The sequence below is a fragment of the Streptopelia decaocto genome, assembly GCF_964273445.1.
Source record: "Streptopelia decaocto genome assembly, chromosome: 3".
In the NCBI taxonomy this organism is placed as follows: Eukaryota; Metazoa; Chordata; class Aves; order Columbiformes; family Columbidae; genus Streptopelia; species Streptopelia decaocto.
Window position 1 is genome coordinate 6,447,196 of NC_138656.1, and position 12,142 is coordinate 6,459,337.

Genomic DNA, 12,142 nt, shown 5'->3' on the forward strand with positions numbered 1-12,142 from the left:
TGGTGGCGGGGCGGCAACGCGCATGCGCAGAGGCGGCGGACACCGCGCCGGGTGCCTTCGGTTTTTTATTTTCCCGCCCATGGCTGGGGTGGCCGTTGCTGTCGCGCGGGCGCTGCGCGCGGGCTGTGGCGGCGGGCGCCGCGCGCTCTGGGCGCTCTCAGGAGCCTCCGCCGCCGCTTCTCCTCCCGCCGGGGCTTCGCCGGGCTCGGGCGCGCTGAGCCCCTTCGACCGGCGGCTGAAGCGGAAGCAGAAGAACTGGGCGGCGCTGCAGGCCGACCCGGCCAAGTGCGACTACCTGCGGGAGGAGGTGGGGGGGCGGTGTCACGCTGGGTCGCGGTGAGGGGGGGAAACTGCCGGGGGGGGCCGGCCCGCTGACTGGCGGCTTTTCCCCTCAGGTCGGCAGCAGGATCGCGGACAGAGTGTTCGACATCACCAGGTGAGCCTCGCCATGAGGGGACGCGGGACTTGGCGCCAGAGCCCGTCAGCTGCCGAGCGGCCGGGGATGGTCAGGGGACGGGACAAACCAACAGACAGAATCGTGGTGGTTGGAAGAGACCATCAAGATCAGAGTGCAACCATAACCTAACTCTGGCACTAAACTATGTCCCTAAGAACCTCGTCTAAACGCCGTTTAAACTCCTCCAGGGATGGTGACTCCACCACTTCCCTGGGCAGCCTGTTCCAGTGCTTCACAACCCTTTCCATGAAGACATTTTTCCTAATATCCAGTCTGAACCTCCCCTGGCACAACTTAAGGCCATTTCCTCTCGTCCTATCACTTGCTACTTGGGAGAAGAGACCAAGCCCCTCCATGCTACAACCTCCTTTCAGGCAGTTGCAGACAGCGATAAGGTCTCCTCCTTCACCCTCCTGTTCTCCAGGCTGAACAGCCCCAGGCCCCTCAGCCGCTCCCCATCACACTTGTGCTCCAGACCCCTCACCAGCCTTGTTGCGCTTGTGAGTGCATTCTGCCACACTTTCTCCTAGTGGTTACTGCAGAAGTATAGTCAATGTGTTTAGTTTGAAAATATGCATGGAAATGAGCAGACAAAACAATGTAATCTAAAACTTGAAATAGTTGAGGTCGTGATAATGTTGCTGAACTTATCCTTTAGAACGTTCCCTCTTGCTTTGGATGTTGGCTCTGGAAGAGGTTACATAGCTCAACATTTAAACAAGGTACTGGCTCTTCAAGCTTCAAAGTGTTTAAAATAAGTATGTGTTTATCCGGTTGTTTTCAAATAGAGCTCTATTGTAACTTAAAACAATTACCTGAATCTTGATAAGGTAACTCTTTTTTTTCCATTCATGTCTGTAACCACAGTCCAAAGACGTGTGTTGTGCAGGCTGTTGTTCTATTATTTATTGTCACCAAAGACTAGAAAAATAGTAATGCAAGGGAAGCTGTATGTTGTACGACAATTAAGCTTTAGTCCTGAGTAAGGACATGAATGTTTTTTGATCCGTCTTTGTTGGATGCACTTAATTGTTAAATAGAAGCATTGTTATACAGACTTCTAAGTGGTGAACAGTTTACCCCTTGTGAACTGTGTTGTAAGTAAAAGTACTTCAGTGGCTGTTTATCTATGATTTATATCAAACCGAACTTATATTTAAAAGTACAGAATGTGGTTTCTGTTACTACTTTTATTTCAGCTATTCTTGCTGGGAGCCATTTCTAAGTATTATGTTGGGGGGGAAAATGCTTTTTGCTTTATCTAAAGTTTTATCAAGTATTGAAGAGATTCCTTCCAACTTAGTATAAATATATGTAAGCATTCAAAAAACTGACTAACATTAGCTTGTAAAACAACTTAAAATTTTAAAAGTTTATCAAATATTTATTTCAGGAAACCGTTGAAAAACTTATTCAAGTTGATATTGCAGAGAATGCTTTAGTAAGTAGCTTTCTGAATACTAATGTGCTTCAGTTTCATAATACGGGAAAGTTAAAGAAGTGAGTTTCTGATGTCATTTTTCTTCTAACCCAATGTTAGAAAAATGCTTTAGAATCTGAGATCCCTACGGTCAGTGTTGTAGCTGATGAGGAATTCCTTCCTTTCAAAGAAGATACATTTGATCTTGTCGTTAGCAGCTTAAGGTATGTTTTAATCCTTTTTTACATTTTATTTTTTGGTTAAAGATGTTAAATAATGTTATTGTCATAATAACTTTAGGAAGAAAAAAGAGAAGGATTAGTAGTCCATTAAACAGCAATAAGAAATGTACTTGCATAGTTAGTATGAGTGTTCGTTAAGAAAACCTGCTGTCCTGATGGTTCTTACTTTTTTGTTTCTTTGTTTTCATTCAAAACACATGTAGCTTCTCTCTTTCCTACATTTTGACAAACTAGTCTTCAGGACTTGCATCTTGTCAACCTCCAAAAAAATCCTATGTCTGTGAACTGTCATTTTTATTTAGTATCACTTTTATGAGGATATTTCAGAAAGTTTTCAGCTTGAAAAACTAGTTTGTTGCTTTGCTTCTGAAACATTCTTAGTTGATGTAACAATTATTTTCATTCCCTAAATTCTATTTTATACGCAATTATAAAAGGTATGCCTCTATTATTTCAGTTTACATTGGGTGAATGACCTTCCTAGAGCTTTTAGAGAGGTAAGAAACTGCTTTTTTAATTCAAAAAAATCAATACTTGCCATTACTTGCATTCAGAGCACTCCATATTTACAGATTTTGTTTAAAGAAGAGGCACAGAAATAGCTCATGTTTACACAAGTATTTTTGCAGTATATTTGGCAGTTTGAGAAACATCTGTTGAAATTTCTACTAATTTACTGTCTCAAATCAGTTGGGGATAAATAACTGTGAAACAGCATGTTTGAATAACCTTTTATAGTCTCAACAGCTTTGAGCTTGGTAACTAATGCAAACTGAGGTAATACTATTGATTTTTTGTGTGTTAGCCCTTACTAATAGTCCAGAAGTTTTCTAAATCTAACTTCTCCAGTACTGGTTTTTGGAACTAGTATTATTTTTATGTCTCAGCTATTTATTTTGAAATACAGGTTTAGTCAGATAAAGGGTTTTTGATTTTTAAATACAGCAAATAGTGTTTGAGGACAGAAAACTAAAACCGTTACTGAAAAAAATCTTATTTTGCACTATTTCAACTCCTTCCTGTAGGTGTTTTGTTTTGTTTTGTTTTTTTCAAATTAGCTACCTTTGAAGCAAGAGCAAGCAATGTTTTAACCAGTTTGCTCTTTTTTGATTTATTTCAAAGTGGTCAGTCATTACAGTGTTATTTTATCACCTGTTAATGCGAACACAAGTACCCTACTGTTATGGTAAAAATAAAAATGGAAATTAAAATGCCTTCTGTACTTTAAAAAACATAAGTCTTGGAAAGAAATATATAATTTTCTCCAGAATTAAAGTGTTCTGCGGAGTGTCAAATATTTTTACCCCCACAATAAAAATAACTGATACATTATAACTTCCCACAAAGAGGAGGGAACTGGAGTTCTTGGCCAACTCTTATTGTGAATGCTTATTTCTTATGTTGGGGCCACTGGCTTTAACTATGGAAATTGCCTTCAACTGCCCGAATTTCTTACCTGTCAACCAAAGGCTTCTTTACTACCACAGAAAACATAGTTTGATTAATACTTAATTAAAAAACATTTAAAATTTTTAATTTCAAATCAGTAAGGTAAACTGTTGGAAGCTTTTGCTGTCCTGTTAGCCTGATGGTGTAATATGGCACTTCTGGATACCTAAATCAGGGATCGTTGCCAGTTCTTCAGGAAAAATAAAACATGAATTTATTGACCTTCTCAGTAGGAAGGGACCTAGCACTTACTAGACAAGAAATCAGCTTCTCAGCCTTGGCGTTTGAGTCATAGTATTGCTGTTCCCGCCAGTTAAAAGTAAGTAGGGGTAGAAATAACAAGAATTGCATTACTCTATTGTGTGTTCAGAAGTGCGAAGATCACTTATGGAAGGTCAGGCCTCTATTTCTCTTAAATCAAGCCATTGAAATGTATTTTTGCTGCCCTCATCTGAGAAAGCTAAATGTGAGCGGAAGCTATCTTAATCTACCTTATTTTCAGAAGTAAATTAATTGAGGGTATTGTTTTAGGAGTATCACACTGAAAATAGTTTCCACTGTATGTTTTTTGTTTTCTGACTGTAAATGTGTTTTTAGGGCATTCACTCTTTCTTAAGAACAAATAGTTTCTTTTCAGACAGAGTATTTATCTTGCAGTGTTATAAAAAGCTTTGACATAGCTTGCCTTGTGGAATACAGTCAATATTAAAGATCTGTTACAACTATTATAATGACTGCTTTTAAGTTAATTAAAAAAAAAAAGAGTCCTAATAACTTCTTAGTTACCTAGACTTAAAAACAAAAAACTTCTTTTTCTTCTTTTTTTCTGTGTTGTAGATTCACCAAGTTCTTAAGCCAGATGGAGTATTCATTGGTGCAATGTTTGGGGGAGACACACTGTATGAGCTTCGCTGCTCTTTGCAGCTGGCAGAATTGGAGAGAGAAGGAGGGTTTTCTCCTCACGTGTCACCGTTCACTGCAGTCTCTGATTTGGGACATCTGCTGTCGAGAGCTGGCTTTACCACCCTGACTGTGGTAATTAAAAATAAGAGAACAATCAGGCAGAACAGTTCAGAACATCAAAGCTGTTGGTATATATATAGAAAAAAAAAAACTATTTACTAATGGATTAGTAATGTATTGCTTCCTTCTGCAAGTCGTGTACCTTGCTGAATAGTTTTCTGAAACATCCGGACTGCCTCCGTTCTCAGCTTCGCTGTGATTAATGAAACCAACTGAAGCGTAGAATTTGGATGGTCTTCTTGGAGAAATGTGTCAGAGAAAGTTAGACCTGCTTGAAAAAACTTTAGGCACTCTTCTTCTAAAACTGAGAAGAAAATAATGGCATTTCAATTAAAATTTGATTGCATTTCGGCTACTAAACAAAACCTTTTAGAAATTTTAAGACATTATATTCTTCTGAGAAATGTGCAGTCTGAACAGAAGTGGCAGATGAGTTGTCCGTTAGTATCTCTGAAGCCTAGCATAATGCTGGTGTTTTATCTTGATATGATAGCCCTAAAACTAAGCTTCTTAATTCTTTTAGGATACTGATGAAATTCAAGTCAACTACCCAGGGTTGTTTGAGCTTATGGAAGACTTGCAAGGCAAGTATATACTTTGTGGAAATATAAATGTTTTCTCTATTAGTGATGTAGACACAGAGGAGTTTAATTATATGTTTCTTAACTCCAAAGCATAGAATAGTTTGGGTTGGAAGGGACCTCCAAAGCTCATCTAGTGCCACCCTGCCATGACATCTTCACCAGCTCAGGTTGCTCAGAGCCCCATCCAGCCTGGCCTGGGATGTCTCCAGGGATGGGGCATCTACCACCTGTCTGGGCAACTGGGGCCAGTGTTTTACCACCCTCACTGTCAAATATTTCTTCCTTCAAACAAACAAACAAAAAATCTAATTGCAGCTCTGGAAGCGTTACTTTTTTCCTGATCTCCAGTGGGTCAGGAAGTTATGCCTGTCAGCAGATTTGTGTTGTCAAAACTTTGCCACTTTGTGGTCTGCTCTGAATTTTCTGCTTCCCTTGTATTCCTGTTCTGTGTGAGCCCATTCAATCTAAGCTTCTGGAAAACCCTGGAAGGGAGAAAGAATTATATATCCCACATACTAACTTCTGTGAGCCTCCCTAATTATCAGGACATTCAGGAGCCTGCTTTGTAATGAGAATAAATAGAGCCTCAAATTGAAGTCGTCTGAAGAATGCAAAAAACAATTGAGATGCTTAACAATTGAGTTAGTGTTCTGATTGCATTTGTCATGGATTGTAAAGCATTTGTATGCAGTCAGTTGATACAGAGCAATTCAGGGTGTCTTCATACTCTGGATCAGCTGCTGTTGTTTAGAGTAATTCCTTAATTAAAATAAAACTTTCATTCTCCGCAGAAACATTTAGATGCAGTAAACGATTAAAGAGATTAGAATTGTGGTTGGTTGATTTCTAACTAAAAATGTCTTGGGATAGTAATTTTGATGTTTATCTGTTTAAAAAAAACCCTTATGTGTAGTGTGTCTGAATAAACACTTTGTACTCATGCTTAAAATAAATTATACCAGAAAATCTAAATGTTTGAAGACTCGGGCTGAAGAAGTATTAATTTGAAGTCATTCCTAGCAATACAAACTGTGAATTGCAAAGCATTGGCACTAAGAGAATTGTATTCTTATAGGTAAGAAACTTGCCTAATTATTTGTGATATGTTGTTCTCTCTTAGAGTGAGATTCAGAGGATTCTATACTTACTCTGGTTTAGTAAAAATCTGTCATTAGTGCATGACACTTAACTCATGGCATATGCTATATCTTCTTTTTCTTAAAGCTAAAACATATTTTTAGGTATGGGTGAGAGTAATTGCTCTTGGAACAGAAAACCTCTGCTACACAGGGAGACAATGGTGGCAGCTGCTGCAATATACCAAGGTAAGTATTTGAGGGGTAATGAGTTAATGGCTTCAAGAACATATTTTCTGTGTATTTTTTTTCTGACCTCTGTAAGAAAAAAAAGAACAAAATACGATTATCGTACAGATATTTTTAACCTTAATTGTAGTGGTAGGTTTTGAACTATGTTGGTGTACCAGTATGAGATATTTTTATTGTCCCAAATCTTTCACCAAGAGTCATTATGACAAATATGTCATACTTAGTTTTAATGTTCTGAGAACTAAGTATTTCTCAGAACTGATAGTCTGTGTATACCTTTTATTTTTCTTCTCTCCCTTCCTACCCTAACAGAAATGTATGGAAATAGTGATGGCTCGGTACCTGCCACGTTTCAGATCTTCTACATGATTGGCTGGAAATTCCATGAATCGCAGGTAATGTTAAGCTGAACTATTTTCTGTTTGAAGGTACTTTTTATGTTACTGATGCTTTAAAAGCTTTTTACAAAATATTTTAACTTAAGATTAGCCCTATATACTTTTTTTCTTCTTTTTTTTTCTTAGGCAAGACCAGCCCAGAGAGGTTCTGCAACAGTTTCATTTGGAGATCTGGCAAATATAGGTGGACTTCTTTCAACAGAAAAAAAATAGTTCTTCATCAGAAATAATATTTGTCTTGAAGCTTCTATAAAACTTCTCCCTGCAGATAGTCTTCACTTGTGCTTATTTTGTGGCGACATTCTGAGATTATAATAATCTGCACGCAGCAGTGGATGTTTTTGGTGGTTTTTTGTTTGTTTGGGTTTTTTGTTTTGGTTTGTTTTACTGGCTGTGCTATGACATCAGCTGTGTAAAATGGTGTTCATTTTTTGTTTCTAGAGAAATATTTGAGCAGTATTCGAAGTGAGTACATGCTCTCCCAACTTTTGATTAAATTACTCTTCTCAAATGTAATGCCTCTTCCAGCATTTCAGTATTATATGCTGCCCTGGGTATGATTTCCAAGTATTGAGTGTATATCACCATGCATTATTTTTAAATTATTCTTAAAGGATGGTAGATCATAATAAACAATAGTACTTGGTGGCCAGTGTATTTATAAGACATCCTATATGAGAAAATATAAGCTAATACACAGATCTAAACAATTATGTTTAGATAATATTATTATATTATCTTTTAATTTCATCCATTATATTTATTTTTTGTGGGTTGAAAATTACAGGTAAAAGGTTGTTTGAAATTTGAATGTTTGACTTGTATATGAGGAAGTGGTTAAGTAAGTTCTGTATTATAAAAATATATGGGCTTGCTACCCTTTACCTACAGCTCTCAAATTCTATTACTTTTCCTTCCACATCCAAAACTAGAAACATTTCTAGTTTCTGAATGTGAATAGTAGAGTTTAGCCATAAAGAAAGTTGGATACTTCATTGTAGCTCTTAACAGAATGTATGATTCATGGTTTGACGTAATTTACTGAAGAGTAGCAAGCAGAAGAGTCACCTGCCACTCAGATGTGTACCTTTCAAATAGTTAATTACCTTAGAACTGGCATTCTCTGGAGCTAGTACTTGTTTGGAGTTCCATGGCTTTTTTTTTTCACCTGTTCTTTTATCTCATAGCACTTGAAAAATTAAAGGCGATACTTTATCTAAATGTTGGTTAAAAATTACATATACGTGTGCTTTTTTCTCCTTAGCTATGACATGGAGCTTTGCATGGCTTTTCTTGTATATAACCGCATTACCAGAAATTGCTATTAGTTACAAATATGGCCTATTAACCTGAGGCCTTTAGAAAAAATATCTACCTGGTCATTTCACTTGATTGTGGTACTGCTAGAGAATGGTAGAAATGAAAAATGTAAAGCATAATCAGATGTACTTTTCAATCAGTTTTATCATCATGTCCAGGTGGTTTATCAATACTGGTGAAATGAAAGCTTCTCTAGGCTTGTTTTAAGATTACCCAGCAGGTGGAGTTTGACAGACTGGTGTGGCACAGACCGAATAGATAAGGTAGGCAGAAGCCTTCATATTCTGTCAAGGATTATTGAATTATGTTTCAAAGACTAGTACAGATATTAAAGTTACCTCCTACTGCTTAACCAATGTTTAATTTTCAAAATAACTAAAATGCTCTTTAAAAAGAAACTGTTCATGCAGTATTCAGCTGGCTAGAAGATCAATTTAAGGGCCTAATGTGGGGTTTATTTTATCTACCAGGCTTTGATTTTGAATAAGAAACGGGCAGAGAAGATGTAAAACCTCATAAGGGAGGGTAGGAACATTTTGTCCTGCTTGTGCTCACAATCCTAATTCATAATTATTCAAGGGGAATGAGTTCATCTTTCATTTTCCTTAGAAAAGAACAGTAACCCTCCTAGAAAAAGGGAGAGAGGCTGTAAGTAGTCTGATAACCTTTATAGCCGTTTATCTGAAGACTAAATCGAAAACAAGGGATTGTTTCTCCAAAAGCCTCCTTTTTTTTTAATAGTACATCAGTGGACCTCATACAAGATACTGCATTTCTCTACAGATCTTCTGTGGCTTAAATAAAATTCATTTATTTCAAGGGCAGACTCTCCAATTTCCAAGATGTAGGTTTCTATGAAGTTTTATGTCAAATGTAACTTTATGCATTTTTGCTTTGGTAGGTTAATTTGCAGTCACTTGAGCTGGTGGTTGTGACTCAGATGTGTTAAGGGAGTGAGGAGGTGGAATGTGCTGGGGAAATGTTAATTGGAGAAGTGCTCCTGCTGTGTTTGAAGCACTCACTTAAGTTACAGAGGGAAGGATTTCCAGTTCTTTGATTCTATATTCCACGGATAGAATATGTAAACAGGAAGGCAGGTAAGAATGTGCTTTGGTAATGGGGAAATGTACCTTCTGAACAGGGAGAAATTGAAGAGTAGTTTTCTTCCTAGCACTTGGGAGAAGAAGTTCAGATATTCTGTTACCTTGGAAAGGAACTGGGGAGTAGTAAAGTGAGGAGTAAGAAATAAAGCAGTGGAGCAGTATTGCTTGGAATTAGGGGGCATGCAACTGACAAATAAGGTGTTTGTTTCTGTCACTGACTACGTTTAAATAGCTGCTTTTTATGTGTATTTTTTAACTGCAGTTGTTTTTTTTGTCTGTAGTATTTCTTCCTGGAAACCTAGGTTACTCTGGTTTCCACTAGTCACTTTTTGTATGGCACTTAGCTTTGAAAACAGTTGGTTTACTATGAACAGATGTTTTTGTCATGTGAGGCTCTGTTATATTTTAATTCTCTTTTTCAGATTTAAGTCTTTATGGCGTTCTGAAATTGTAATGAAGACAACTGTGGTTGCCAGTTGCTAGTCTAGAAATTACTTCTTACTCTAAGTGTGTGTTAAAAATCAGCTTTTGCAGAGTAAGTAACTTCTAAAAAGTAGTTGCTAAGGTGACATAATGTGAGCTTAGTTTTAAAAATCTTTATGCATAATACAGAATGTTTTTCTCTTGATTACAGAAGAATGGAGGAAAAGCATTCTGGGAGATAATTCATTTGACTACTCAAAAGTTAGAGCCCACAAATTAAAAAAAAATTTAGAAGCAGCACATTTACACTTAAAGAACATTAGTATTCTTGAGACTGAAAAAGGTTCTGAGGGTCTGAGTCACACATCAATGAGCATCCGTGTTCAGGGTCTTTGATTACAAGATCTGTCAATGTATAGTTTATGCAGGTCTACTTAATATATAGAGATGATAACGAGGCCCTACGTTTTGTAACCCAAGCATTAGATTTGTCAGATCCTCTGCTTTCAAAAGACTCTCAGATGTGAAGTTAAAACACGGGAAAGGATTCTCAATTACCTTTAATCTATAAAAATGTCATCAGCAGAAATACAGAAGTGAACCATACAAAATTAACTGCATATTTTTACTCTGCTTAAAAAAGAAATTAATATGAATGACACTTTTTTCAGTGTTTTCTAGAAGTGAGCTAAAACCTAACTTTATCATTTGCAGGAGGAGAAACACACCCATCTTTCATATGGTGTTTAACTGGAATTTCCTGATCCAAAGATCTGATCTAGTAGCTTAAATTCATTAGAGCATCTTGTTCAAGACGCCACAGGAAGAAAACTAGCATATATGTTAAACCTTTTAAATTTTCATTTGTCTAACAAAACAACTTAATATTCACTTTTTAAAGACTTCATGTATTTTGGTCCAGGTTTTGGAGCCATTATTTTGGGGGAGTACAGTTATTGTAGTAGTTTGATCGGAGTCAGTGTGAGTATAGAAGCAAATGTGACCTGTGCAGCTATTTGGTTGATTTCCAGAGTATCTTAGGTGCCCTCAGGTGAAGGAAAAGAATTTTAAAAATGAGAAAGAGAAACCTGAGACAGTTAAGTTTTAGCCAAAGGCTGCCTATCAGCGTGAAGCGGAAAACACTGAAGAGATTATATGTGCCTGTTGTAGGGGAAAACAACTTGCAACTTAAGTTAGAACTAAAGTGGTTTGCTGATTTATTAATAGCTTGTTAGTCCGTGAACTATACGTACAGGAGTAATATCAGCAATATAACAAATAAATGATTGTACTGGACCCTTACAAAACCTTAGTAAACCCCTTCAGAAATCTAAACACCCTTCTACAGCAACACCATGTCAGGCTGGGTTTTGACTGCTCTTTTTTTACTGTTAGAAATCTTTGACTCTTTTTTTTCCCACCCAAGGTCTTTTGGTAACTGCCTGATTACTGTTTAATATGGCTGATACTCGTCTTCATTTTCAGCCTTACCAGATTTCGAGCAAAATCTCTGATTTTTAGATATTCTGTTCACACACATTGCACTCGTATTCCTATCTTAGCTGATATCATCAGCTGATGCTGATGCTGTCCAGGCTTTTTGCCAAGAGGAGGCTCTGTGGATTTCCCTCACTATTTGGAGCTGGTTCTTGGGGTACAAGGTACATTCATAAAGTAAGAGACCAAGTCCTTCTCAGAAAACATGTTTATGTTTGGAACCTTATGTTGGAGCAGTAATGATGAATGCTGGGGAATCTCATTTGGCCTCAAAGTGTTCATGATAGGCCAGAACGTATCGCACAATAGCAGTTTTATAATGACTGCATAAAATAAGGAGCCTTTGTTTTTACCCCACTAATAAATGCATTTGTTTTTCTGTATTCTGTAAGGATTCCTTTCACTTTGTACAAGCAGAAGTGCAACTTGAAGTTGGGATCTGCATGTTGTGTGTAACATCTGATTATTGTGCACATTGGATGCATTTCTGCTGTATATAATACCATGTTTTTAGCCAAATGAATAACCTAAAAAAGGTGACTGTTTTATTTAGTACATGCATTAATAAATGGTTTGAAGCTCTAATCTTAAACTTTTTACCTCTAAGGTGAAATGCCCTAAGAGTAAGAAATTACTTATTCTGTGGAAATACTATCCAAAATGAACAGTTTACTAACGGAATGAACAATTTACTAAGGGAATCTAATGGATAACAGGTAATTACGTCTCATGTACATCTAATAGGTAGTGACTTCTTATTTTTGTTGGTGCTGGAATTGCTGTACTCTGTTTTCTCCATTAACTGAGCCACTGGTAGATGTATGTAATGCCCCTTTTTTAGCTCCACTATCTCATCTCTACAAAATGTATACTGGTTTAGCATCCAGGGGGCAGGTGC

At 37.3% G+C, this 12,142-nt stretch overlaps 1 protein-coding gene across 6 annotated transcripts; it reads left to right on the top strand.

Moving 5' to 3' along the window:
* Positions 1-15: 15 nt before the first annotated feature.
* NDUFAF5 (NADH:ubiquinone oxidoreductase complex assembly factor 5) lies at positions 16-9,953 on the top strand. 6 transcript variants are annotated; one of them, XR_014183779.1, is made up of 12 exons: positions 16-307; positions 396-436; positions 1,116-1,179; positions 1,851-1,898; positions 1,998-2,101; positions 2,577-2,616; positions 4,406-4,603; positions 5,115-5,175; positions 6,417-6,500; positions 6,816-6,898; positions 7,028-8,484; positions 8,963-9,953. XR_014183779.1 is itself a non-coding variant. In XM_082049647.1 (11 exons), exons 1-10 carry the CDS (start codon positions 23-25, stop codon positions 6,870-6,872), a joined length of 1,038 nt encoding a protein of 345 aa, XP_081905773.1. In that variant the 5' UTR covers positions 16-22; the 3' UTR covers positions 6,873-6,898; positions 7,028-9,953. The 6 variants fall into 6 exon arrangements, 2 of the variants coding, with proteins under 2 accessions (XP_081905773.1, XP_081905772.1); XR_014183780.1 differs by having other exon boundaries at positions 9,747-9,953; XM_082049647.1 differs by having other exon boundaries at positions 4,406-4,659; positions 7,028-9,953.
* Positions 9,954-12,142: the final 2,189 nt, after the last annotated feature.